Here is a 27742-nt window from a genome sequence, read left to right on the forward strand (position 1 = left end):
CTCCATCGGCTCTGGCCACGGAGCAGGTGTAGCCATGGGCTCCAGATTCTGCACAGGACTTCGTCGGGACCGCAGGAGGTTGTCCAAACAAATCGCCATGCTGATGATCAGGTTGTCATCACGGCAGGCTAACTCCATCTGTACCTCCTCCCGCAGTCCGCTGCTGAACACGTTGACCAGAGCCAACTTGTTCCATCTGGTGGAGGCTGCGATGGTCCGGAACTCCAGAGGGAACTTCGATGTGGTCCTAGATCCCTGGTTGGAGAAGGTGCTCACCCTCTTCTCAGCCCTCCACAGGATGATTTGACATAGGGTCAGTCTGTTATATCTGGAGTATTTCACCTGTCTTAACCGGTGTCCTGTGTGAATTTAAGTATGCTACCTCTAATTATCTCTCTCTTCTCTTTCTCTTTCTCTTCTCTCGGAGGACCTGAGCCCTAGGACCATGCCTCAGGACTACCTGGCCTGATGACTCCTGGCAGGCCCCAGTCCACCTGGTCATGCTGCTGCGCAGTTTAAACTGTTCTGCCTGCGGCTATGGAACCCTGACCTGTTCAACGGACGTGCAACCTGTCCCAGACCTGCTGTTATCGACTCTCTCTACCGCACCTGCTGTCTCTAACTCTGAATGATCGGCTATGAAAAAACAACTGACATTTACTCCTGGGTTGCTGACCTGTTGCACCCTCGACAATTACTGTGATTATTATTATTTTACCTTGCTTGTCATCTATGAACGTTTGAACATTTTAGCCATGTACTGTTATAATCTCCACCCGGCACAGCCAGAAGAGGACTGGCCACCCCTCATAGCCTGGTTCCTCTCTAGGTTTCTTCCTAGGTTCCTGCCTTTCTAGGGAGTTTTTCTTAGCCACCATGCTTCTACATCCGCATTGCTTGCTGTTTGGGGTTTTAGGCTGGGTTTCTGTACAGCACTTTATGACATCGGCTGATGTAAAAAGGGCTTTATAAATACATTTGATTGATTGAATCAGGGTGAAGTGCTCGTAGGACTCAACCTCAGGTCCGCCCATTTCCCTGACCGCGGCACCTCAGTCCAGGGCCCATCCGGTCAGTGCCGAGATGACGGTGGCAACCCTGTCTCTTCCGGAGACAACCTCGGCGTAGAGAGCGAGGTACAGGTCGCATTGCAGAAGGAATCCCAGCATCTCGCTGGCGCGCCGTCAAAGTGCTCCGGGAGGGACAGAGGTATTCAGCGTACCGGCTCAGATGGGACCGAGGCAGGTAGTGGTGTGGGGGCTGGTGCCGGAACCGGTGCTGGAGACTGGAGGAACTTCACATTCCAAACACAGGATGGTTGCCAGCACACTGTCCATGGCGTTGCCGAGTCTGGAGAACAGTTGAAACTGGAGCAGCAGCACGGCCAGGTGGACAGCAAGGAGTCATCATGCCAGGTAGTCCTGAGGCATGGTCCTAGGGCTCAGGTCCTCCGAGAGAGCGAGAGAGAGAGAGAGAGAGAGAGAGAGAGAGAGAGAGAGAGAGAGAGAGAGAGAGAGAGAGAGAGAAAGAAAGAATTGGAGAGAGCATATTTAAATTCACACAGGACACCGGATAAGATAGGAGAAATACTCCAGATATAACAGACTGACCCTAGCCCCCCGACACATAAACGACTGCAGCATAAGTACTGGAGGCTGAGACAGGAGGGGTCAGGCAGACCTGGCTCTCAAGAGAAAACAGGCTATGTGCACCCTGCCCACAAAATGAGGTGGAAACTGAGCTGCACTTCCTAACTTCCTGCCAAATGTATGACCATATTAGAGACACATATTTCCCTCAGATTATACAGACCCACAAAGAATTCGAAAACAAATCAATTTTTGATAAACTCCCATATCTACTGGGTGAAATACCACAGTGTGCCATCACAGCAGCAAGATTTGAGACCTGTTGCCACAAGAAAAGGTCAACCAGTGAAGAACAAACACCATTGTAAATACAACCCATATTTATGTTTATATATTGTCAATTTTGTACATAAACTATTTTCACATAGTTACAACATTGTATATAGACATTTGAAATGTCCTTATTCTTTTGGAACTTTTGTGTAATATTTACTATAAATAAAAATAAAAAACATTATTTGACTTTTGTTTATTATCTATTTCACTTGCTTTGGCAATATAAACATATCTTTCCCATGCCAATAAAGCCCTTTGAAATGAGAGAGATCAAGTCAAGCTTGAAGGTTCAGGACAGGCCATCTGATTCATTTCCCCTCCATACTGAAATAGTAAAGCCTCTCTGAATCATCCATATTCCCTGGTGGTCCTGACTTCATCCATATTGCCTGGTGGCCCTGACTTCATCCATATCGCCTGGTGGTTCTGACTTCATCCATATTCCCTGGTGGCCCTGACTTCATCCATATTCCCTGGTGGTTCTGACTTCATCCATATTGCCTGGTGGTTCTGACTTCATCCATATTCCCTGGTGGCCCTGACTTCATCCATATTCCCTGGTGGTTCTGACTTCATCCATATTGCCTGGTGGCCCTGACTTCATCCATATTGCCTGGTGGCCCTAACTTCATCCATATTGCCTGGTGGTTCTGACTTCATCCATATTCCCTGGTTGCCCTGACTTCATCCATATTCCCTGGTGGTTCTGACTTCGTCCATATTGCCTGTTGGTCCTGACTTCATCCATATTGCCTGGTGGCCCTGACTTCATCCATATTGCCTGGTGGTTCTGACTTCATCCATATTGCCTGGTGGTCCTGACTTCATCCATATTGCCTGGTGGTTCTGACTTCATCCATATTGCCTGGTGGTTCTGACTTCATCCATATTGCCTGGTGCTCGTGACTTTATCCATATTGCCTTGTTTGTTTTGACTTCATCCATATTGCCTGGTGGTTCTGACTTCATCCATATTGCCTGGTGGTTCTGACTTCATCCATATTGCCTGGTGGTCCTGACTTCATCCATATTGCCTGGAGGTTCTGACTTCGTCCATATTGCCTGGACGGTCTAACTTCATCCATATTGCCTGGTGGTCCTGAATTCATCCATATTGCCTGGTGGTTCTGACTTCATCCATATTGCCTGGTGGTTCTGACTTCATCCATATTGCCTGGTGGTCGTGACTTCAACCATATTTCCTGGTGGTTCTGACTTCATCCATATTGCCTGGTGGTCCTGACTTCATCCATATTGCCTGGTGGTTCGGTCTTCATCCATATTGCTTGGTGGTCGTGACTTCATCCATATTGCCTGGTGGTTCTGTCTTCATCCATATTGCCTGGTGGTCCTGACTTCATCCATATTGCCTGGTGGTTCTGTCTTCATCCATATTGCCTGTTTGTTCTGACTTCATCCATATTGCCTGGTGGTTCTGACTTCATCCATATTGCCTGGTGGTCGTGACTTCATCCATATTGCCTGGTGGTCCTGACTTCATCCATATTACCTGGAGGTTCTGACTTCATCCATATTGCCTGGTGGTCCTGACTTCATCCATATTGCCTGGTGGCCCTGACTTCATCCATATTGCCTGTTGGTCCTGACTTCATCCATAATGCCTGGTGGTCCTGACTTCATCCATATTGCCTGGTGGTTCTGACTTCATCCATATTGCCTGGTGGTCCTGACTTCATCCATATTGCCTGGTGGTTCTGACTTCCTCCATATTGCCTGGAGGTTCTGACTTCATCCATATTGCCTGGTGGTTCTGACTTCATCCATATTGAATGGTGGTCGTGACTTTATCCATATTGCCTTGTTGTTGTGACTTCATCCATATTGCCTGGTGGTCGTGACTTCATCCATATTGCCTTGTTGTTTTGACTTCATCCATATTGCCTTGTGGTTCTGACTTCATCCATATTGCCTGGTGGTCCTGACTTCATCCATATTGCTTGGTGGTTCTGACTTCATCCATATTGCCTGGAGGTTCTGACTTCATCCATATTGCCTGGTGGTCCTGACTTCATCCATATTGCTTGGTGGTTCTGACTTCATCCATATTGCCTGGAGGTTCTGACTTCATCCATATTGCCTGTGGGCCCTGACTTCATGCATATTGCCTGGTGGTCCTGACTTCATCCATATTGCCTGGTAGTTCTGACTTCATCCATATTGCCATGTAGTTCTGACTTCATCCATATTGCTTGGTGGTTCTGACTTCATCCATATTTCTTGGTGGTTCTGACTTCATCCATATTGCTTGGTGGTTCTGACTTCATCCATATTTCTTGGTGGTTCTGACTTCATCCATATTTCTTGGTGGTTCTGACTTCATCCATATTGTCTGGTGGTTCTGACTTCATCCATATTGCGTGGAGGTTCTGACTTCATCCATATTGCTTGGTGGTTCTGACTTCATCCATATTGCCTGGTGGTCCTGACTTCATCCATATTGCTTGGTGGTCGTGACTTCATCCATATTGCCTGGAGGTTCTGACTTCATCCATATTGTCTGGTGGTCCTTACTTCATCCATATTGCCCGGTGGTTCTGACTTCATCCATATCGCCTGGTGGCCCTGACTTCATCCATATTGCCTGGTAATTCTGACTTCATCCATATTGCCAGTTGGTATTGTGTTGTGGAAATTCAGTACCGAGAGAGACTTGATCATTTCTTTAAACAATAATTTTTATTTAATATCGAAGAAGTATTGCAAATATGAAACCGTCAGCCCAACAGTCTCGTTCTGACTATTAGGCTGGGAGCCTGAATCATACAGATAATGCACAGTCTATCTAGCTAATACCCAGAATGCTTGGTTCCACCCCTCCCATATAGACTGGGGGGCACCATAAGCCACTTTGGGCTCATCCTGTCTTTATCTGCCCCTGGCGTTATCTTCACCTCCGACCCTGGCCTAATTTCCCAGGCCAGGAAGTCTAAGAAGCATTGAGGCCTTTGTTCTACTCCTCTCTTTCCCAGTTACAACAACCCCACATCAAGTCACTGGAATGCCAGCTGTAGGTTTTATCCCCAGGAAGCTGGAGTGGACGCCATAAAACACACATGTCCCACTGTTAAAGTGACTGTTAAAGAAGCTGTTACATTTCCAACAAATAAGGTGCATTTTTCTGTCTAACCTGACATCATCCATATTTCTTGGAGGTCGTGACTTCATCCATATTGCCTGGAGGTTCTGACTTCATCCATATTGCCTGGTGGTTCTGACTTCATCCATATTGCCTGGTGGTCCTGACTTCATCCATATTGCCTGGAGGTTCTGACTTCGTCCATATTGCCTGGACGGTCTAACTTCATCCAGATTGCCTGGTGGTCCTGAATTCATCCATATTGCCTGGTGGTTCTGACTTCATCCATATTGCCTGGTGGTTCTGACTTCATCCATATTGCCTGGTGGTCGTGACTTCAACCATATTTCCTGGTGGTTCTGACTTCATCCATATTGCCTGGTGGTCCTGACTTCATCCATATTGCCTGGTGGTTCGGTCTTCATCCATATTGCTTGGTGGTCGTGACTTCATCCATATTGCCTGGTGGTTCTGTCTTCATCCATATTGCCTGGTGGTCCTGACTTCATCCATATTGCCTGGTGGTTCTGTCTTCATCCATATTGCCTGTTTGTTCTGACTTCATCCATATTGCCTGGTGGTTCTGACTTCATCCATATTGCCTGGTGGTCGTGACTTCATCCATATTGCCTGGTGGTCCTGACTTCATCCATATTACCTGGAGGTTCTGACTTCATCCATATTGCCTGGTGGTCCTGACTTCATCCATATTGCCTGGTGGCCCTGACTTCATCCATATTGCCTGTTGGTCCTGACTTCATCCATAATGCCTGGTGGTCCTGACTTCATCCATATTGCCTGGTGGTTCTGACTTCATCCATATTGCCTGGTGGTCCTGACTTCATCCATATTGCCTGGTGGTTCTGACTTCATCCATATTGCCTGGAGGTTCTGACTTCATCCATATTGCCTGGTGGTTCTGACTTCATCCATATTGAATGGTGGTCGTGACTTTATCCATATTGCCTTGTTGTTGTGACTTCATCCATATTGCCTGGTGGTCGTGACTTCATCCATATTGCCTTGTTGTTTTGACTTCATCCATATTGCCTTGTGGTTCTGACTTCATCCATATTGCCTGGTGGTCCTGACTTCATCCATATTGCTTGGTGGTTCTGACTTCATCCATATTGCCTGGAGGTTCTGACTTCATCCATATTGCCTGGTGGTCCTGACTTCATCCATATTGCTTGGTGGTTCTGACTTCATCCATATTGCCTGGAGGTTCTGACTTCATCCATATTGCCTGTGGGCCCTGACTTCATGCATATTGCCTGGTGGTCCTGACTTCATCCATATTGCCTGGTAGTTCTGACTTCATCCATATTGCCATGTAGTTCTGACTTCATCCATATTGCTTGGTGGTTCTGACTTCATCCATATTTCTTGGTGGTTCTGACTTCATCCATATTGCTTGGTGGTTCTGACTTCATCCATATTTCTTGGTGGTTCTGACTTCATCCATATTTCTTGGTGGTTCTGACTTCATCCATATTGTCTGGTGGTTCTGACTTCATCCATATTGCGTGGAGGTTCTGACTTCATCCATATTGCTTGGTGGTTCTGACTTCATCCATATTGCCTGGTGGTCCTGACTTCATCCATATTGCTTGGTGGTCGTGACTTCATCCATATTGCCTGGAGGTTCTGACTTCATCCATATTGTCTGGTGGTCCTTACTTCATCCATATTGCCCGGTGGTTCTGACTTCATCCATATCGCCTGGTGGCCCTGACTTCATCCATATTGCCTGGTAATTCTGACTTCATCCATATTGCCAGTTGGTATTGTGTTGTGGAAATTCAGTACCGAGAGAGACTTGATCATTTCTTTAAACAATAATTTTTATTTAATATCGAAGAAGTATTGCAAATATGAAACCGTCAGCCCAACAGTCTCGTTCTGACTATTAGGCTGGGAGCCTGAATCATAGAGATAATGCACAGTCTATCTAGCTAATACCCAGAATGCTTGGTTCCACCCCTCCCATATAGACTGGGGGGCACCATAAGCCACTTTGGGCTCATCCTGTCTTTATCTGCCCCTGGCGTTATCTTCACCTCCGACCCTGGCCTAATTTCCCAGGCCAGGAAGTCTAAGAAGCATTGAGGCCTTTGTTCTACTCCTCTCTTTCCCAGTTACAACAACCCCACATCAAGTCACTGGAATGCCAGCTGTAGGTTTTATCCCCAGGAAGCTGGAGTGGACGCCATAAAACAAACATGTCCCACTGTTTAAGTAAATACTTGGTACATTTCCAAAAAATAAGGTGCATTTTTCTGTCTAACCTGACATCATCCATATTTCTTGGAGGTTCTGACTTCATCCATATTGCCTGGTGGTTCTGACTTCATCCATATTGCTTGGTGGTTCTGACTTCATCCATATTGCCTGGTGGTCCTGACTTCATCCATATTGCTTGGTGGTTCTGACTTCGTCCATATTGCCTGGACGTTCTAACTTCATCCATATTGCCTGGTGGTCCTGAATTCATCCATATTGCCTGGTGGTTCTGACTTCATCCATATTGCCTGGTGGTTCGGTCTTCATCCATATTGCCTGGTGGTCGTGACTTCATCCATATTTCCTGGTGGTTCTGACTTCATCCATATTGCCTGGTGGTCCTGACTTTATCCATATTGCCTGGTGGTTCTGTCTTCATCCATATTGCCTGGTGGTCCTGACTTCATCCATATTGCCTGGTGGTTCTGTCTTCATCCATATTGCCTGTAGATTCTGACTTCATCCATATTGCCTGGTGGTTCTGACTTCATCCATATTGCCTGGTGGTCGTGACTTCATCCATATTGCCTTGTTGTTTTGACTTCATCCATATTGTCTTGTGGTTCTGACTTCATCCATATTGCCTGGTGGTCCTGACTTCATCCATATTGCCTGGTGGCCCTGACTTCATCCATATTGCCTGTTGGTCCTGACTTCATCCATAATGCCTGGTGGTCCTGACTTCATCCATATTGCCTGGTGGTTCTGACTTCATCCATATTGCCTGGTGGTCCTGACTTCATCCATATTGCCTGGTGGTTCTGACTTCATCCATATTGCCTGGAGGTTCTGACTTCATCCATATTGCCTGGTGGTTCTGACTTCATCCATATTGCCTGGTGGTCGTGACTTCATCCATATTGCCTTGTTGTTTTGACTTCATCCATATTGCCTTGTGGTTATGACTTCATCCATATTGCCTGGTGGTCCTGACTTCATCCATATTCCTTGGTGGTTCTGACTTCATCCATATTGCTTGGTGGTTCTGACTTCATCCATATTGCCTGGTGGTCCTGACTTCATCCATATGGCCTGGTGGTTCTGACTTCGTCCATATTGCCTGGTGGTCGTGACTTCATCCATATTGCCTGGACGTTCTAACTTCATCCATATTGCCTGGTGGTTCTGACTTCATCCATATTGCCTGGTGGTCCTGACTTCATCCATATGGCCTGGTGGTCCTGACTTCAACCATATTGCCTGGAGGTTCTGACTTCATTCGTATTGCCTGGTGGTTCTGACTTCATCCGTATTGCCTGGTGGTTCTGACTTCATCCATATTGCCTGGTGGTTCTGACTTCATCCATATTGCCTGGTGGTCCTGACTTAATCCATATTGCCTGTTGGCCCTGACTTCATCCATATTGCCTGGTGGTCCTGACTTCATCCATATTGCCTGGTAGTTCTGACTTCATCCATATTGCTTGGTGGTTCTGACTTCATCCATATTGCCTGGTGGTCCTGACTTCATCCATATGGCCTGGTGGTCCTGACTTCAACCATATTGCCTGGAGGTCCTGACTTCGTCCATATTGCCTGGTGGTCGTGACTTCATCCATATTGCCTGGACGTTCTAACTTCATCCATATTGCCTGGTGGTTCTGACTTCATCCATATTGCCTGGTGGTCGTGACTTCATCCATATTGCCTTGTTGTTTTGACTTCATCCATATTGTCTTGTGGTTCTGACTTCATCCATATTGCCTGGTGGTCCTGACTTCATCCATATTGCCTGGTGGCCCTGACTTCATCCATATTGCCTGTTGGTCCTGACTTCATCCATAATGCCTGGTGGTCCTGACTTCATCCATATTGCCTGGTGGTTCTGACTTCATCCATATTGCCTGGTGGTCCTGACTTCATCCATATTGCCTGGTGGTTCTGACTTCATCCATATTGCCTGGAGGTTCTGACTTCATCCATATTGCCTGGTGGTTCTGACTTCATCCATATTGCCTGGTGGTCGTGACTTTATCCATATTGCCTTGTTGTTGTGACTTCATCCATATTGCCTGGTGGTCGTGACTTCATCCATATTGCCTGTTGGTATTGTGTCGTGGAATTTCAGTACTGAGAGAGACTTGGTCATTTCTTTAAACAAGCATTTTTATTTAGTATCGAAGAAGTATTGCAAATATGAAACCGTCAGCCCAACAGTCTCGTTCTGACTATTAGGCTGGGAGCCTGAATCATACAGATAATGCACAGTCTATCTAGCTAATACCCAGAATGCTTGGTTCCACCCCTCCCATATAGACTGGGGGGCACCATAAGCCACTTTGGGCTCATCCTGTCTTTATCTGCCCCTGGCGTTATCTTCACCTCCGACCCTGGCCTAATTTCCCAGGCCAGGAAGTCTAAGAAGCATTGAGGCCTTTGTTCTACTCCTCTCTTTCCCAGTTACAACAACCCCACATCAAGTCACTGGAATGCCAGCTGTAGGTTTTATCCCCAGGAAGCTGGAGTGGACGCCATAAAACACACATGTCCCACTGTTTAAGTAAATACTTGGTACATTTCCAAAAAATAAGGTGCATTTTTCTGTCTAACCTGACATCATCCATATTTCTTGGAGGTCGTGACTTCATCCATATTGCCTGGTAGTTCTGACTTCATCCATATTGCCTGGTGGTTCTGACTTCATCCATATTGCTTGGTGGTTCTGACTTCATCCATATCGCCTGGTGGTCGTGACTTCATCCATATTGCTTGGTGGTTCTGACTTCATCCATATTGCCTGGTGGTCCTGACTTCATCCATATTGCTTGGTGGTTCTGACTTCATCCATATCGCCTGGTGGTCGTGACTTCATCCATATTGCCTGGAGGTTCTGACTTCATCCATATTGCTTGGTGGTCGTGACTTCATCCATATTGCCTGGAGGTTCTGACTTCATCCATATTGCCTGGTGGTCCTGACTTCGTCCATATTGCCTGGATGTTCTAACTTCATCCATATTGCCTGGTGGTCCTGAATTCATCCATATTGCCTGGTGGTTCTGACTTCATCCATATTGCCTGGTGGTTCGGTCTTCATCCATATTGCCTGGTGGTCGTGACTTCATCCATATTTCCTGGTGGTTCTGACTTCATCCATATTGCCTGGTGGTCCTGACTTTATCCATATTGCCTGGTGGTTCTGTCTTCATCCATATTGCCTGGTGGTCCTGACTTCATCCATATTGCCTGGTGGTTCTGTCTTCATCCATATTGCCTGTAGGTTCTGACTTCATCCATATTGCCTGGTGGTTCTGACTTCATCCATATTGCCTGGTGGTCCTGACTTTATCCATATTGCCTGGTGGTCCTGACTTCATCCATATTGCCTGTTGGCCCTGACTTCATCCATATTACCTGGAGGTTCTGACTTCATCCATATTGCCTGGTGGTCCTGACTTCATCCATATTGCCTGGTGGCCCTGACTTCATCCATATTGCCTGTTGGTCCTGACTTCATCCATAATGCCTGGTGGTCCTGACTTCATCCATATTGCCTGGTGGTTCTGACTTCATCCATATTGCCTGGTGGTCCTGACTTCATCCATATTGCCTGGTGGTTCTGACTTCATCCATATTGCCTGGAGGTTCTGACTTCATCCATATTGCCTGGTGGTTCTGACTTCATCCATATTGCCTGGTGGTCGTGACTTTATCCATATTGCCTTGTTGTTGTGACTTCATCCATATTGCCTGGTGGTCGTGACTTCATCCATATTGCCTTGTTGTTTTGACTTCATCCATATTGCCTTGTGGTTCTGACTTCATCCATATTGCCTGGTGGTCCTGACTTCATCCATATTGCTTGGTGGTTCTGACTTCATCCATATTGCTTGGTGGTTCTGACTTCATCCATATTGCCTGGTGGTCCTGACTTCATCCATATGGCCTGGTGGTCCTGACTTCAACCATATTGCCTGGAGGTCCTGACTTCGTCCATATTGCCTGGTGGTCGTGACTTCATCCATATTGCCTGGACGTTCTAACTTCATCCATATTGCCTGGTGGTTCTGACTTCATCCATATTGCCTGGTGGTCCTGACTTCAACCATATTGCCTGGAGGTTCTGACTTCATTCATATTGCCTGGTGGTTCTGACTTCATCCATATTGCCTGTTTGTCCTGACTTCATCCATATTGCTTGGAGGTTCTGACTTCATCCATATTGCCTGGTGGTCCTGACTTCATCCATATTGCCTGGTAGTTCTGACTTCATCCATATTGCCTGGTGGTCCTGACTTCATCCATATTGCCTGGTAGTCCTGACTTTATCCATATTGCTTGGTGGTTCTGACTTCATCCATATTGCTTGGTGGTTCTGACTTCATCCATATTGCTTGGTGGTTCTGACTTCATCCATATTGCTTGGTGGTTCTGACTTCATCCATATTGCCTGGTGGTCCTGACTTCATCCATAATGCTTGGTGGTTCTGACTTCATCCATATTGCTTGGTGGTTCTGACTTCATCCATATTGCCTGGTGTTTCTTTGAATCCCAAAAGGCCTTGTTCTGCACTGATCAGGACCAGCACATTCTGTCCCCATCCCAAACAGCACCCTATTAGATATCACATTATTCACAGGCCCTGGTCTTAAGTAGTGCACTAAATAGGTAATAGGGTCCTTGTCTAAAGTAGTGCACTAAATAGGTAATAGGGTCCTGGTCTAAAGTAGTGCACTAAATAGGTAATAGGGCCCTGGTCTAAAGTTGTGCACTAAATAGGGAATAGGGCCCTGGTCTAAAGTAGTGCACTAAATTGGGAATAGGGCCCTGGTCTAAAGTTGTGCACTAAATAGGGAATAGGGTGCCATTTGGGATGCATTGTATTGTGTTTAGTAGTCTAATGAAATGGCGTTATCTAGGACTAAAGTATATTAATATTCCTGTAACAGGCCTTGACCCAAATCTCTCTCTCTCTCTCTCTCTCTCTCTCTTTCCCGACCCTCTGAGAATGTTTAATCTGGTCTGTCTGTCTGTCTGTCTGTCTGTCTGTCTGTCTGTCTGTCTGTCTGTCTGTCTGTCTGTCTGTCTGTCTGTCTGTCTGTCTGTCTGTCTGTCTGTCTGTCTGTCTGTCTGTCTGTCTGTCTGTCTGTCTGTCTGTCTGTCTGTCAGTCAATGTTGAATCCTCGTTTCTTATTGGCTTGAAGGGCATTCTAGAGCATGCCTTCCCTATAACTCACAGTATATCAACACGGTAGAATTCAATGGCTACAGTTCATTCTTACATGTTCTATGTTTGAGATGCTTTTGAAAGCAAAAGTAGAATTGAAAACATTATTGACATTGTTGAATTCGATTTTCATAAAAGCAAGCTATGACTGATGGTTTGGTTAGCTGAACTAGCAAGTATTTTTGGTTGGTTACCAAGGAAACTACTTTAGCTATCTAGATATATTGCGAGCTATTTCAGTGGATGTTGAACACATTTCTACCTACCATAAAAAGTAAAACATTTCATTCACTCCATATACAAACATATGCACATACGAACAACATCTTACACATACAAACAATCAACTACTTCTCATCTGTCCAGACCCATATACCAACACCCCATCCATAGTGCCTGTATTATTGTTTGCCACATGGCCTGAAATTGTACCAATTTATTTTTCTCGGCTGTCCCTGCTACTTCAATATTTCAATGATAAATCACTCAGTTTTTCCATTGTGTTAATAATGGTGGATTGATTGACCTGCAGGTTTTTTGAAGATGACTGATAAGAGAATCGTCCAGCCCATTGGGTATCTCACTACAGCCCCATATAACATGTCTTGAAATATACAGACAGACATATTGAAAGTACGTTTACATTGTATTACTTCTGACAGCCAATTTTCTAACTCCAACATGGATTATTAAGTCACTGTTAGTTTTACACTTAATAAATGACTCTGCCGTTGTGTTGTAGAATTTATGAGTTTTGTCTCCTCTACAATAAATGGTATATAATTAGTTTATACTGTATTAAACTTACATTTTCGTTAAATGTAATTTTGTTACTTATGGTCCAACTTTCCCTCCATCTTGTGGCAACATCAGTTATTTTTAAATCTTGGTTCAAATAGTTTGTATTGGGAACCAATGAACACATTTCTAGCTGTAAATACAGTGGCTTGCAAAAGTATTCAACCCTCTGGCATTTTTCCTATTTTGTTACCTTACAACCTGGAATTAAAATTGATTTTTTTTTTGGGGGGGGGTTTGTATCATTTGATTTACACAACCTGCCTACCACTTTGAAGATGCAAAATATTTTATCTTGTGAAACAAACAAGAAATAAGACCAAAAAACAGAGAACTTGAGTGTGCATAACCATTCATCCCCCCAAAGTCAATACTTTATAGAGCCACCTTTTGCAGCAATTACAACTGCCAGTCTCTTGGGGTATATCTCTATAAGCTTGGCACATCTAGCCACTGGGATTATTGGCCATTCTTCAAGGCAAAACTGCTCCAGCTACTTCAAGTTGGATGGGTTCTGCTGGTGTACAGCAAGCTTTCAGTCATACCACAGATATTATACTACTATGTTGGAACAGTCAGATACTATTAGATCTACTCTGGGGTCAATGGGTCAGACATAAACTACACTATGAAACAAAGATAAATTATATAAAAGAATGATAGTAAAAAGCTTTGGAGCACCTTAAATGAAAGTTTGGGATAAAAAGCCAACTCGGCTCCTTCATTCATTGAATCAGATGCTCATTCATCACAAAGCCCACTGATATTACCAACTACTTTAATGACTTTTTCATTGGCAAGATAAGCAAACTTAGGGATGACATGCCAGCAACCAACGCTAACACTACACATCCAAGTATATCTAGACCTAATTATGAAAGACAAGAATTGTACTTTTGAATTCCGAAATGTCAGTGTGGAAGAGGTGAAAAAATGAAAATTCACCCCTCAAAGTCAATACTTTGTTAGAGCCACCTTTTGCAGGAATTGCAGCTGCAAGTCTCTTGGGGTATATCTCTATAAGCTTGGCACATCTGGCCACTTGGATTTTTGCCCATTCTTCAAGGCAAAACTGCTCCAGCTCCTTCAAGTTGGATGGGTTCCGCTGGTGTACAGCAATCTTTAAGTCATACCACAGATTCTCAATTGGATTGAGGTCTGGGCTTTGACTAGGCCATTCCAAGACATTTAAATGTTTCCCCTTAAACCACTCAAGTGTTTCTTTAGCAGTATGCTTAGTGTCTTTGTCCTGCTGGAAGGTGAACCTCTTTCCCAGTCTCAAATCTCTGGAGACTGAAACAGGTTTCCCTCAATAATTTCCCACGGGGGGCCAGTACAAAAAAATTTATAAAATAAAAATAAAATAAAAATGCATGAAATGAAAATGAAATGTATGAAAAGTATGTATTCACTACTGTAAATTGCTCTGGATAAGGGCGTCTGCTAAATTACTAAAATGTAAAATGTAAATGTCATTTCCCTGTATTTAGCACCCATCCATCATTCCTTCAATTCTGACCTGTTTCCCAGTTCCTGCCGATGAAAAACATCCCCACAGCATGATGCTGCCACCACCATGCTTCACTGTGGGGATGGTGATCTCGGGGTGATGAGAGGTGTTGGGTTTGCGCCAGACATTTTCCTTGATGGCCAAAAAGGTCAATTTTAGTCTCATCTGACCAGAGTACCTTCTTCCATTTGTTTTGGGAGTCTCCCACATGCCTTTTGGCAAACACCAAACGGGTTTGCTTATTTATTTCTTTAAGCAATGGATTTTTTCTGGCCACCCTTCCGTAAAGCCAAGCTCTGTGGAGTGTACGGCTTAAAGTGGTCCTATGGACAGATACTCCAATCTCCGCTGTGGAGCTTTGCAGCTCCTTCAGGGTTATCTCTGGTCTCTTTTTTGCCTCTCTGATTAATGCCCTCCTTGCCTGGTCCGTGAGTTTTGGTGGGCGGCCCTATCTTGGCAGGTTTGTTGTGGTGCCATATTCTTTCCATTTTTTAATAATGGATTTAATGGTGCTCCGTGGGATGTTCAAAGTTTCAGATATTTTTTTATAACCCAACCCTGATCTGTACTTCTCCACAACTTTGTCCCTGAACTGTTTGGAGAGCTCTTTGGTCTTCATTGTGCTGCTTGCTTGGTGGTGCCCCTTGCTTAGTGGTGTTGCAGACTCTTTGGCCTTTCAGAACAGGTGTATACATACTGAGATCATGTGACAGATCATGTGACAATTAGATTGCACACAGGTGGACTTTATTTAACTAATTATGTGACTTCTGAAGGTAATTGGTTTCACCAGATCTTATTTAGGGCCTTCATGGCAAAGGGGGTGAATACATATGCACGCAACACTTTTCAGTTGTACATTTTGTTGCATTTTAAAAAATTAAGTAATTTTTTTAATTTCACTTCACCAATTTGGACTATTTTGTGTATGTCCATTACATAAAATCCAAATAAAAATCTATTTATATTACAGGTTGTAATGCAAAAAATAGGAAACATGCCAAGGGGGGTGAATAATTTTACATGGCACTGTATGTTAAATTATAGCCACGGTATAAAAGGGATAATCATCTCGGGGCTTTATGCGTTCTCTGGAAAATAATTTAACTCCGTGGGAGGGTGGTTCCACTCCGGCAGCACATCATGGAACACACCTTCCACGTCATTCATTATTTTCCTTAGAACAGCCAGGCAGGAATGATGAATGTCTCCTCTTCAATGTCCAAGATGGGACCAATGCCTCTGCATTCCCATTAGAAGCACGTTAGGCCTTTTGCTAACAGTTATCTACAAACTGATCCAACTAAGTGTTCCTCCCACTGAGACTGTTGCACGTGGAGTCTGAGCAATCAACAAAATGGACAATGTTTTTATTTTTTATTTGAGATGAAACTGCACACAGTTCTTTCAGAGAGATGATACTTTCAAGGCTAATTTTGGGGGATATTTACAAGATGTTTCTGTAAAACGCTTCCTGCAGTCCTGGGAAATTCCAGTCCTCAGGTGCCTAATTGGTGTCACATTTTTCCCCCATCCCTAGCAGCTGATTAAACTAATTGAATTCTAAACTGAAGATCATGATTAGTTGATTATTGGAGTCAGGTGTGTTAGCTGGGGCAAAACTGTGGCACCAATCAGGCCCCCGAGGACTTGAGTTGCCCAGGCCTGAGTCTATATAGACTGCATAGTTCTACAGATCAGGTTATATGCTGTGACATCTTAAAACATACGGTGTGTGTGTGTGTGTCTCTTCCTGCCTGACTACCTGCCTGCCATCTCCGCTGCACCCCTGTCCCCAATCAGGCAGAAACATGGTAAGAACCTCTTCCCTGTCCCCTCTCCCCTGTCCCCTCTCCCCTGTCCCCTCTCCCTTCTTCCCTCTCCCTTCTCCCCATCTCCCCTCTCCTCTCTTCCCTCTCCCTTCTCCCCATCTCCCCTCTCCTCTCTTCCCTCTTCCCTCTCCCCATCTCCTCTCTTCCCTCTCCCCTGTCCCCTCTCCCATCTCCCCTCTCCCCATCTCCCATCTCCCCTTCTTCCCTCTCCTCTCTTCCCTCTCCCCATCTCCCCTCTCCCCATCTCCCCTCTCCCCTCTTCCCTCTCCCCTGTCCCCTCTCCCCATCTCCCCTCTCCCCTCTCCCCTCTCCCCTCTCCCCATCTTCCCTCTCCCCTCTCCTCTCTTCCCTCTTCCCTCTCCCATCTCCTCTCTCCTCTCTTCCCTCTCCTCTCTTCCCTCTCCTCTCTTCCCTCTCCCCATCTCCCCTCTCCCCTTCTTCCCTCTCCTCTCTTCCCTCTCCCCATCTCCCCTCTCCCCATCTCCCCTCTCCCCTCTTCCCTCTCCCCTGTCCCCTCTCCCCTTCTTCCCTCTCCCCTCTTCCCTCTCCCCTGTCCCCTCTCCCCTTCTTCCCTCTCCCCTTCTTCCCTCTCCTCTCTTCCCTCTCCCCATCTCCCCTCTCCCCATCTCCCCTCTTCCCTCTCCCCTGTCCCCTCTCCCCTTCTTCCCTCTCCCTTCTTCCCTCTCCTCTCTTCCCTCTCCCCATCTCCTCTCTCCTCTCTTCCCTCTCCTCTCTTCCCTCTCCTCTCTTCCCTCTCCCCATCTCCTCTCTCCTCTCTTCCCTCTCCTCTCTCCCCTCTCCCCATCTCCCCTCTCCCTTCTTCCCTCTCTTCTCTCCCCTCTCCCCATCTCCCCTCTCCCCTCTTCCCTCTCCTCTCTTCCCTCTCCCCATCTCCTCTCTCCTCTCTTCCCTCTCCTCTCTTCCCTCTCCTCTCTTCCCTCTCCCCATCTCCTCTCTTCCCTCTCCTCTCTTCCCTCTCCCCATCTCCCCTCTCCCCTTCTTCCCTCTCCCTTCTTCCCTCTTCCCCTCTCCTCTCTTCCCCTCTCCCATCTTCCCTCTCCTCTCTTCCCCTCTCCCATCTACCCTCTTCCCATCTCCCATCTCCTCTCTCCTCTCTCCTCTCTCCCCTCTCCCCTCTCCCCATCTCCCCATCTCCCATCTCCCATCTCCTCTCTTCCCTCTTCCCTCTTCCCTCTTCCCTCTTCCCTCTTCCCTCTTCCCTCTTCCCTCTCCCCTCTTCCCTCTTCCCTCTCCCCTCTTCCCTCTCCCCTCTCCTCTCCCCCCTGTCCCCACTCAGGCAGAAAGGTGGAAGCTAAAAGGTGCATCCGATCAGTGAGGATGCTCCGGGTGACAGGGGCTCAATGACTCAAGGTCACAGTATTTAACAGACAAAGACAATAGGCTTATCTAACTACTTTCCTCTGTCCTCCCATCACCAGCGATGCTGGTCACAGCTCCTGACTGACAGCTCCTCGATTTATGTTAATCACAAGGCTCTGTTGTTGAAATCACTAACCTTGCTGTGGTTAAACGTGTCGGAGCAGAACCTGATGTTAAAGGACAAAAGAAACTCGGAGAAGATCACATGACCTTTCTCTCCCGTTTTTGTTTTATATTCACCTTTTTTTTGAGAGGACCTACTTTAGTTGAACTGACTGTAATTCAGAGTCCACAGAAGGCATCGTCACGATAGTCTGGTGTCCCATTGTGACATAGCGGCTCTGAGACCATCATCCGCGGGGGGACTCACAACCCGAACACACGCACCTCACCAGCATTCCCGAACCAATGCGGCTCCGCGTACGCGTCCTCTAATCATTTGAATGTGTTGACAGTTGGAGAAATGACTTGAGTCAAGCGGAGGATTCAAACATATGAAAACCAATGGCTGGATATTCTAGAACACTGCAGTGTGTACAGGTATACGTTATGGACTCTGATATTCTAGAACACTGCAGTGTGTACAGGTATACGTTATGGACTCTGATATTCTAGAACACTGCAGTGTATACAGGTATACGTTATGGACTCTGATATTCTAGAACACTGCAGTGTGTACAGGTATACGTTATGGACTCTGATAGACCCGTAAGTCTCTCTGGATAGGAGTGTCTGCTAAATGACCAAAACATTAATATTTACAGCAGTCATACTGAATCAGCAGTACAGATACAGTGCTTTCAGAGAGTATTCATACCCATATACTTTTTCCACATTTTGTTGTGTTTCAGCCTGAATTTACTAGAGATATACTGTACATTAAAGGCCTGGTGTGTGACTAGAGATATACTGTATATTAAAGGCCTGGTGTATGACTAGAGATATACTGTATATTAAAGGCCTGGTGTATGACTAGAGATATACTGTAAATTAAAGGCCTGGTGTATGACTAGAGATATACTGTATATTAAAGGCCTGGTGTATGACTAGAGATATACTGTATATTAAAGGCCTGGTGTATGACTAGAGATATAGTGTACATTAAAGGCCTGGTGTATGACTAGAGATATACTGTACATTAAAGGCCTGGTGTATGACTAGAGATATACTGTAAATTAAAGGCCTGGCGTATGACTAGAGATATACTGTATATTAAAGGCCTGGTGTATGACTAGAGATATACTGTACATTAAAGGCCTGGTGTATGACTAGAGATATACTGTACATTAAAGGTCTGGTGTATGACTAGAGATATACTGTATATTAAAGGCCTGGTGTATGACTAGAGATATGCTGTACATTAAAGGTCTGGTGTATGACTAGAGATATACTGTATATTAAAGGCCTGGTGTATGACTAGAGATATACTGTACATTAAAGGCCTGGTGTATGACTAGAGATATACTGTACATTAAAGGTCTGGTGTATGACTAGAGATATGCTGTACATTAAAGGCCTGGTGTATGACTAGAGATATACTGTACATTAAAGGTCTGGTGTATGACTAGAGATATGCTGTACATTAAAGGCCTGGTGTATGCCAAAGAGAATAGACAGGAGGGATGAAAGTCAAACTCCCCTCCAACACTAGCTGACAGGCTGCAGGTCTCTCTGGAGAAGCCTGTCTTAGCCAACCAATTTGATGGTAGCTTTCTGTAACCAGCCAACTGAACCGTACTAAGCCAGGCCTTTCCAGTGCTTTCCAGAGACAAGGAAAACTACTGTTTATTGTGTCTGAGGATGTGATCAGGCCTTTCCAGTGCTTTCCAGAGACAGACACAGTAAACAGTAGTTTTCTTTGAGGATGTGATTTTGACTTTTTTTCTCATTGAAACTGTCACGTCCTGACCATAGAAAGATGTTATTTTCTATGGTAGAGTAGGACAGGGCGTGACAGGTTTTTCTTCTTCTATGTTTTCTATTTCTATGTTGTCAGTGTCTAGTTTTGTATTTCTATGTTGGGGTTTTGTTTGGGATGATCTCCAATTAGAGGCAGCTGGTCCTCGTTGTCTCTAATTGGATATCATACTTAAGTGGGGGGTTTTTCCACCTGGGTTTGTGGGAGATTGTTTTTTGAGTAGTGTATGTTTCAACTCTGCATCACGGTTCGTTGTTTTGTTCTTTAGTTTATGTTTATATATTGCATAGTTTCACAGTATAATTAAAATGTGGAACGACACACACGCTGCACTTTGGTCCGCTTCTCCTTACGAAAACTGTGACAGAATCTCCCACCACCAAAGGACCAAGCATCGTGCCCAAGAGAAACAGGAATGGACTTGGGAGGAAATTCTGGACGGGAAAGGACCCTGGAGTCAGGCTGGGGAGTATCGCCGTCCGAAAGAGGAAATTGAGGCAGCTAAAGCTGAGTGGCGATATTACGAGGCACTATACCAGCCACGAGGCAAGTGTGAGAGGCAGCCCTAAAAAACATTTTTTGGGGGGCACACGGGGAGATTGGCAGAGTCAGCTTGGAGACCCGAGCCAACTCCCCGTGCTTACCGTGGGGAGCGAGTGACGAAGCAAGCACCGTGTTATGCGGTGATGCGCACTGTGTCGCCAGGGCGCATTCACAGGCCGGTGCGATCTGTGCCCGCGCCCCGCATTTGTCGAGCTAGGTTGAGCATCCAGCCAGGGCGGGTTGTGCCAGCTCTACGTTCGAGATCTCCAGTGCGCCTCCACGACCCAGTATATCCTGTGCCTGCCCCACGTACCCGGCTTCCAGTGAGTCTATTCAGCCTAGTACGCCCTGTGCCTTCTCCTCGCACTTGCCCTGAGGTGCGTGTTACCAGTCTGGCGCCACCTGTGCCAGCCCCACGCATCAGGCCTCCATGGCGCATTCCCAGACCAGAGCTTCCGGCGACAGTTCCCAGTCCGGAGCTTCCGGCGACAGTTCCCAGTCCGGAGCTTCCGGCGACGGCCTAGAGTCCGGAACCTCCTGAGACGGCCTACAGTCCGGAACCTCCTGAGACGGCCTACAGTCCGGAACCTCCTGGGACGGCCTACAGTCCGGAACCTCCTGAGACGGCCTACAGTCCGGAACCTCCTGGGACGGCCTACAGTCCGGAACCTCCTGAGACGGCCTACAGTCCGGAACCTCCTGAGACGGCCCACAGTCCGGACCCTCCTGAGAGGTTCCCCAGTCCGGACCCTCCTGAGAGGTTCCCCAGTCCTGACCCTCCTGAGAGGTTCCCCAGTCCTGACCCTCCTGAGAGGTTCCCCAGTCCTGACCCTCCTGAGAGGTTCCCCAGTCCGGACCCTCCTGAGACGTTCCCCAGTCCGGACCCTCCTGAGAGGTTCCCCAGTCCTGACCCTCCTGAGAGGTTCCCCAGTCCTGACCCTCCTGAGAGATTCCCCAGTCCGGAACCTCCGGCGACGTTCCCCAGTCCGGACCCTCCGGCGACGTTCCCCAGTCCTGACCCTCCGGCGACGGCCCGCAGTCCGGAGTCTCCGGCGACGGCCCGGAGTCTCCGGCGACGGCCCGCAGTCCGGAGTCTCCGGCGACGGCCCGCAGCCCGGAACCTCCGGCGGCGGTTCCGCAGCCCGGAACCTCCGGCGGCGGCCCGCAGCCCGGAACCTCCGGCGGCGGTCTGCAGTACAGAGCCTCAGGCGACGATCTACAGTCCGGTTCCTCCTCCTCCGATGATCCACGGTCCGGTGTTACAGAAGCAGAGGGATCAGCGGGCGGAGCGGGGGTTACGCCCCGAACCGGAGCCGCCTCCTCTGTTGGAGGATCCACGGGATGGGAAGGTTATGTGTACTGCACCAGAGCCGCCATCGACAGTAGTTACCCACCCTACCCTCCCTTTTTTGGGGGGGGGGTTTGTTATTTTGTTTATGTGCGGTCGGAGTTCGCACCTTTGGGGGGGGGGGGGTACTGTCACGTCCTGACCATAGAAAGATGTTATTTTCTATGGTAGAGTAGGTCAGGGCGTGACAGGTTTTTTTTCTATGTTTTCTATGTTGTCAGGGTCTAGTTTTGTCTTTCTATGTTGGGGTTTTGTTTGGGATGATCTCCAATTAGAGGCAGCTGGTCCTCGTTGTCTCTAATTGGATATCATACTTAAGTAGGGTTTTTTTCCACCTGGGTTTGTGGGAGATTGTTTTTGAGTAGTGTATGTTTCAACTCTGCGTTACGGTTTGTTGTTTTGTTCTTTAGTTTATGTATTGCATAGTTTCACAGTATAAATAAAATGTGGAACGACACACACGCTGCACTTTGGTCCGCTTCTCCTTACGAAAACCTTTACAGAAACAATCATTTTTGGTTACAAACATTATATCATGTGATTTCTAAGATGTGGGACTGTATTTACATTTTTTGAAATATAACCTTTGTCTAACCTTTATTTAACTAGGCAAGTCAGTTAAGAATAAATTCTTATTTACAATGACAGCCTAGGAACAGTGGGTTAACTGATTTGTTCAAGGGCAGAACCACAGATTTTTACCTTGTCAGCTCTGGGATTCAATCCAACAACCTTTCGGTTACTAGCCCAACGCTCTAACCAGAAGCTACCTGCCTCCTCTAACCACTAGGCTACCTGCCTCCTCTAACCACTAGGCTACCTGCCTCCTCTAACCACTAGGCTACCTGCCTCCTCTAACCACTAGGCTACCTGCCTACTCTAACCACTAGGCTACCTGCCTCCTCTAACCACTAGGCTACCTGCCTCCTCTAACCACTAGGCTACCTGCCTCCTCTAACCACTAGGCTACCTGCCTCCTCTAACCACTAGGCTACCTGCCTCCTCTAACCACTATGCTACCTGCCTCCTCTAACCACTAGGCTACCTGCCTCCTCTAACCACTAGGCTACCTGTCTCTAACCACTAGGCTACCTGCCTCCTCTAACCACTAGGCTACCTGCCTCCTCTAACCACTAGGCTACCTGCCTCCTCTAACCACTAGGCTACCTGCCTCCTCTAACCACTAGGCTGCCTGCCTCCTCTAACCACTAGGCTACCTGCCTCCTCTAACCACTAGGCTACCTGCCTCCTCTAACCACTAGGCTACCTGCCTCCTCTAACCACTAGGCTACCTGCCTCCTCTAACCACTAGGCTACCTGCCTCCTCTAACCACTAGGCTACCTGCCTCCTCTAACCACTAGGCTACCTGTCTCCTCTAACCACTAGGCTACCTGCCTCCTCTAACCACTAGGCTACCTGCCTCCTCTAACCACTAGGCTACCCGCCTCCTCTAACCACTAGGCTACCTGCCTCCTCTAACCACTAGGCTACCTGCCTCCTCTAACCACTAGGCTACCTGCCTCCTCTAACCACTAGGCTACCTGCCTCCTCTAACCACTAGGCTACCTGCCTCCTCTAACCACTAGGCTACCTGCCTCCTCTAACCACTAGGCTACCTGCCTCCTCTAACCACTAGGCTTTCTGCCTCCTCTAACCACTAGACTACCTGCCTCGTCTAACCACTAGGCTACCTGCCTCGTCTAACCACTAGGCTACCTGCCTCCTCTAACCACTAGGCTACCTGCCTCCTCTAACCACTAGGCTACCTGCCTCCTCTAACCACTAGGCTACCTGCCTCCTCTAACCACTAGGCTACCTGCCGCCCCAAGTCCTGTTTTGAGGCAGGGGGTCTTTTGAACAGGATTTCTTCAGGCGAGAAAAAAAAGAAGGAAAACTTTCCCCAAATTTAAACACAATAGCTGTCCAGACCTTCAGCTCTCCAGGCCTTCAGCTGTCCTGACCTTCAGCTCTCCTGACCTTCAGCTGTCCAGACCTTCAGCTCTCCAGACCTTCAGCTGTCCAGACCTTCAGCTGTCCTGACCTTCAGCTCTCCTGACCTTCAGCTCTCCTGACCTTCAGCTCTCCTGACCTTCAGCTGTCCTGACCTTCAGCTCTCCTGACCTTCAGCTGTCCAGACCTTCAGCTCTCCAGACCTTCAGCTGTCCAGACCTTCAGCTGTCCAGACCTTCAGCTCTCCTGACCTTCAGCTGTCCAGACCTTCAGCTCTCCAGACCTTCAGCTGTCCAGACCTTCAGCTGTCCTGACCTTCAGCTCTCCTGACCTTCAGCTCTCCTGACCTTCAGCTCTCCTGACCTTCAGCTCTCCTGACCTTCAGCTGTCCAGACCTTCAGCTCTCCAGACCTTCAGCTCTCCAGACCTTCAGCTGTCCTGACCTTCAGCTCTCCTGACCTTCAGCTCTCCTGACCTTCAGCTCTCCTGACCTTCAGCTCTCCTGACCTTCAGCTGTCCAGACCTTCAGCTGTCCAGACCTTCAGCTGTCCAGACCTTCAGCTCTCCTGACCTTCAGCTCTCCAGACCTTCAGCTCTCCTGACCTTCAGCTCTCCTGACCTTCAGCTCTCCTGACCTTCAGCTCTCCTGACCTTCAGCTCTCCAGACCTTCAGCTGTCCAGACCTTCAGCTGTCCAGACCTTCAGCTCTCCAGACCTTCAGCTGTCCAGACCTTCAGCTGTCCAGACCTTCAGCTCTCCTGACTTTCAGCTCTCCTGACCTTCAGCTCTCCTGACCTTCAGCTCTCCTGACCTTCAGCTGTCCTGACCTTCAGCTCTCCTGACCTTCAGCTGTCCTGACCTTCAGCTCTCCTGACCTTCAGCTCTCCTGACCTTCAGCTGTCCAGACCTTCAGCTGTCCAGACCTTCAGCTCTCCAGACCTTCAGCTCTCCTGACCTTCAGCTCTCCAGACCTTCAGCTGTCCAGACCTTCAGCTGTCCAGACCTTCAGCTCTCCAGACCTTCAGCTGTCCAGACCTTCAGCTCTCCTGACCTTCAGCTCTCCTGACCTTCAGCTCTCCTGACCTTCAGCTGTCCAGACCTTCAGCTCTCCTGACCTTCAGCTCTCCAGGCCTTCAGCTCTCCTGACCTTCAGCTGTCCAGACCTTCAGCTGTCCAGACCTTCAGCTCTCCAGACCTTCAGCTGTCCAGACCTTCAGCTGTCCAGACCTTCAGCTCTCCTGACCTTCAGCTCTCCTGACCTTCAGCTCTCCTGACCTTCAGCTCTCCTGACCTTCAGCTCTCCTGACCTTCAGCTCTCCTGACCTTCAGCTGTCCAGACCTTCAGCTCTCCTGACCTTCAGCTCTCCAGGCCTTCAGCTCTCCTGACCTTCAGCTGTCCAGACCTTCAGCTGTCCAGACCTTCAGCTCTCCAGACCTTCAGCTGTCCAGACCTTCAGCTGTCCAGACCTTCAGCTCTCCAGACCTTCAGCTGTCCAGACCTTCAGCTGTCCAGACCTTCAGCTCTCCAGGCCTTCAGCTCTCCTGACCTTCAGCTGTCCAGACCTTCAGCTGTCCAGACCTTCAGCTCTCCAGACCTTCAGCTGTCCAGACCTTCAGCTGTCCAGACCTTCAGCTGTCCAGACCTTCAGCTCTCCAGACCTTCAGCTGTCCAGACCTTCAGCTGTCCTGACCTTCAGCTCTCCTGACCTTCAGCTCTCCTGACCTTCAGCTCTCCTGACCTTCAGCTGTCCTGACCTTCAGCTCTCCTGACCTTCAGCTGTCCAGACCTTCAGCTCTCCAGACCTTCAGCTGTCCAGACCTTCAGCTGTCCAGACCTTCAGCTCTCCTGACCTTCAGCTGTCCAGACCTTCAGCTCTCCAGACCTTCAGCTGTCCAGACCTTCAGCTGTCCTGACCTTCAGCTCTCCTGACCTTCAGCTCTCCTGACCTTCAGCTCTCCTGACCTTCAGCTCTCCTGACCTTCAGCTGTCCAGACCTTCAGCTCTCCAGACCTTCAGCTCTCCAGACCTTCAGCTGTCCTGACCTTCAGCTCTCCTGACCTTCAGCTCTCCTGACCTTCAGCTCTCCTGACCTTCAGCTCTCCTGACCTTCAGCTGTCCAGACCTTCAGCTGTCCAGACCTTCAGCTGTCCAGACCTTCAGCTCTCCTGACCTTCAGCTCTCCAGACCTTCAGCTCTCCTGACCTTCAGCTCTCCTGACCTTCAGCTCTCCAGGCCTTCAGCTCTCCTGACCTTCAGCTCTCCTGACCTTCAGCTCTCCAGACCTTCAGCTGTCCAGACCTTCAGCTGTCCAGACCTTCAGCTCTCCAGACCTTCAGCTGTCCAGACCTTCAGCTGTCCAGACCTTCAGCTCTCCTGACTTTCAGCTCTCCTGACCTTCAGCTCTCCTGACCTTCAGCTCTCCTGACCTTCAGCTGTCCTGACCTTCAGCTCTCCTGACCTTCAGCTGTCCTGACCTTCAGCTCTCCTGACCTTCAGCTCTCCTGACCTTCAGCTGTCCAGACCTTCAGCTGTCCAGACCTTCAGCTCTCCAGACCTTCAGCTCTCCTGACCTTCAGCTCTCCAGACCTTCAGCTGTCCAGACCTTCAGCTGTCCAGACCTTCAGCTCTCCAGACCTTCAGCTGTCCAGACCTTCAGCTCTCCTGACCTTCAGCTCTCCTGACCTTCAGCTCTCCTGACCTTCAGCTGTCCAGACCTTCAGCTCTCCTGACCTTCAGCTCTCCAGGCCTTCAGCTCTCCTGACCTTCAGCTGTCCAGACCTTCAGCTGTCCAGACCTTCAGCTCTCCAGACCTTCAGCTGTCCAGACCTTCAGCTGTCCAGACCTTCAGCTCTCCTGACCTTCAGCTCTCCTGACCTTCAGCTCTCCTGACCTTCAGCTCTCCTGACCTTCAGCTCTCCTGACCTTCAGCTCTCCTGACCTTCAGCTGTCCAGACCTTCAGCTCTCCTGACCTTCAGCTCTCCAGGCCTTCAGCTCTCCTGACCTTCAGCTGTCCAGACCTTCAGCTGTCCAGACCTTCAGCTCTCCAGACCTTCAGCTGTCCAGACCTTCAGCTGTCCAGACCTTCAGCTCTCCAGACCTTCAGCTGTCCAGACCTTCAGCTGTCCAGACCTTCAGCTCTCCAGGCCTTCAGCTCTCCTGACCTTCAGCTGTCCAGACCTTCAGCTGTCCAGACCTTCAGCTCTCCAGACCTTCAGCTGTCCAGACCTTCAGCTGTCCAGACCTTCAGCTCTCCTGACCTTCAGGTCTCCTGACCTTCAGCTCTCCTGACCTTCAGCTGTCCTGACCTTCAGCTCTCCTGACCTTCAGCTGTCCAGACCTTCAGCTCTCCTGACCTTCAGCTCTCCAGGCCTTCAGCTCTCCTGACCTTCAGCTGTCCAGACCTTCAGCTGTCCAGACCTTCAGCTCTCCAGACCTTCAGCTCTCCAGACCTTCAGCTGTCCAGACCTTCAGCTCTCCAGACCTTCAGCTGTCCAGACCTTCAGCTGTCCAGACCTTCAGCTTTCCTGACCTTCAGCTCTCCAGACCTTCAGCTCTCCAGACCTTCAGCTGTCCTGACCTTCAGCTGTCCTGACCTTCAGCTGTCCAGACCTTCAGCTGTCCAGACCTTCAGCTCTCCTGACCTTCAGCTGTCCAGACCTTCAGCTGTCCAGACCTTCAGCTCTCCAGACCTTCAGCTCTCCTGACCTTCAGCTGTCCAGACCTTCAGCTGTCCAGACCTTCAGCTGTCCAGACCTTCAGCTGTCCAGACCTTCAGCTCTCCAGACCTTCAGCTCTCCTGACCTTCAGCTCTCCTGACCTTCAGCTGTCCAGACCTTCAGCTCTCCAGACCTTCAGCTCTCCAGACCTTCAGCTGTCCTGACCTTCAGCTGTCCAGACCTTCAGCTGTCCAGACCTTCAGCTCTCCTGACCTTCAGCTCTCCTGACCTTCAGCTCTCCAGACCTTCAGCTCTCCAGACCTTCAGCTCTC

The 27742-nt window shown here is 48.2% G+C and overlaps 1 protein-coding gene across 1 annotated transcript; it reads left to right on the forward strand.

Annotated features, from left to right (window-relative positions):
* Positions 1-34: 34 nt before the first annotated feature.
* On the forward strand, positions 35-27458 carry LOC123729200 (extensin-2-like). Its single transcript, XM_045703432.1, has 13 exons — positions 35-258; positions 21187-21410; positions 23898-24059; positions 24378-24491; positions 24634-24747; positions 24842-24955; positions 25082-25435; positions 25530-25643; positions 25850-26107; positions 26250-26363; positions 26458-26571; positions 26698-27017; positions 27114-27458. The coding sequence occupies exons 1-13, from the start codon at positions 35-37 to the stop codon at positions 27456-27458; spliced, it is 2571 nt and encodes an 856-aa protein (XP_045559388.1).
* The last annotated feature ends 284 nt before the right edge of the window (positions 27459-27742 follow it).

The sequence above is a fragment of the Salmo salar genome, chromosome ssa20 (genome assembly GCF_905237065.1).
Source record: "Salmo salar chromosome ssa20, Ssal_v3.1, whole genome shotgun sequence".
Taxonomy (NCBI): domain Eukaryota; kingdom Metazoa; phylum Chordata; class Actinopteri; order Salmoniformes; family Salmonidae; genus Salmo; species Salmo salar.

Bases quoted from the DNA above. Each gene is read 5' to 3' on its own strand.
- LOC123729200 (XM_045703432.1), top strand. From the start codon at position 35: ATGGGCTCCAGATTCTGCACAGGACTTCGTCGGGACCGCAGGAGGTTG. The intron at 259-21,186 runs GTTGGAGAAGGT...CCCTCCTGAGAG, and splicing joins GATGTGGTCCTAGATCCCTG to GTTCCCCAGTCCGGACCCTC. The intron at 26,364-26,457 runs GTCCAGACCTTC...CCTGACCTTCAG, and splicing joins AGCTGTCCAGACCTTCAGCT to CTGTCCAGACCTTCAGCTCT.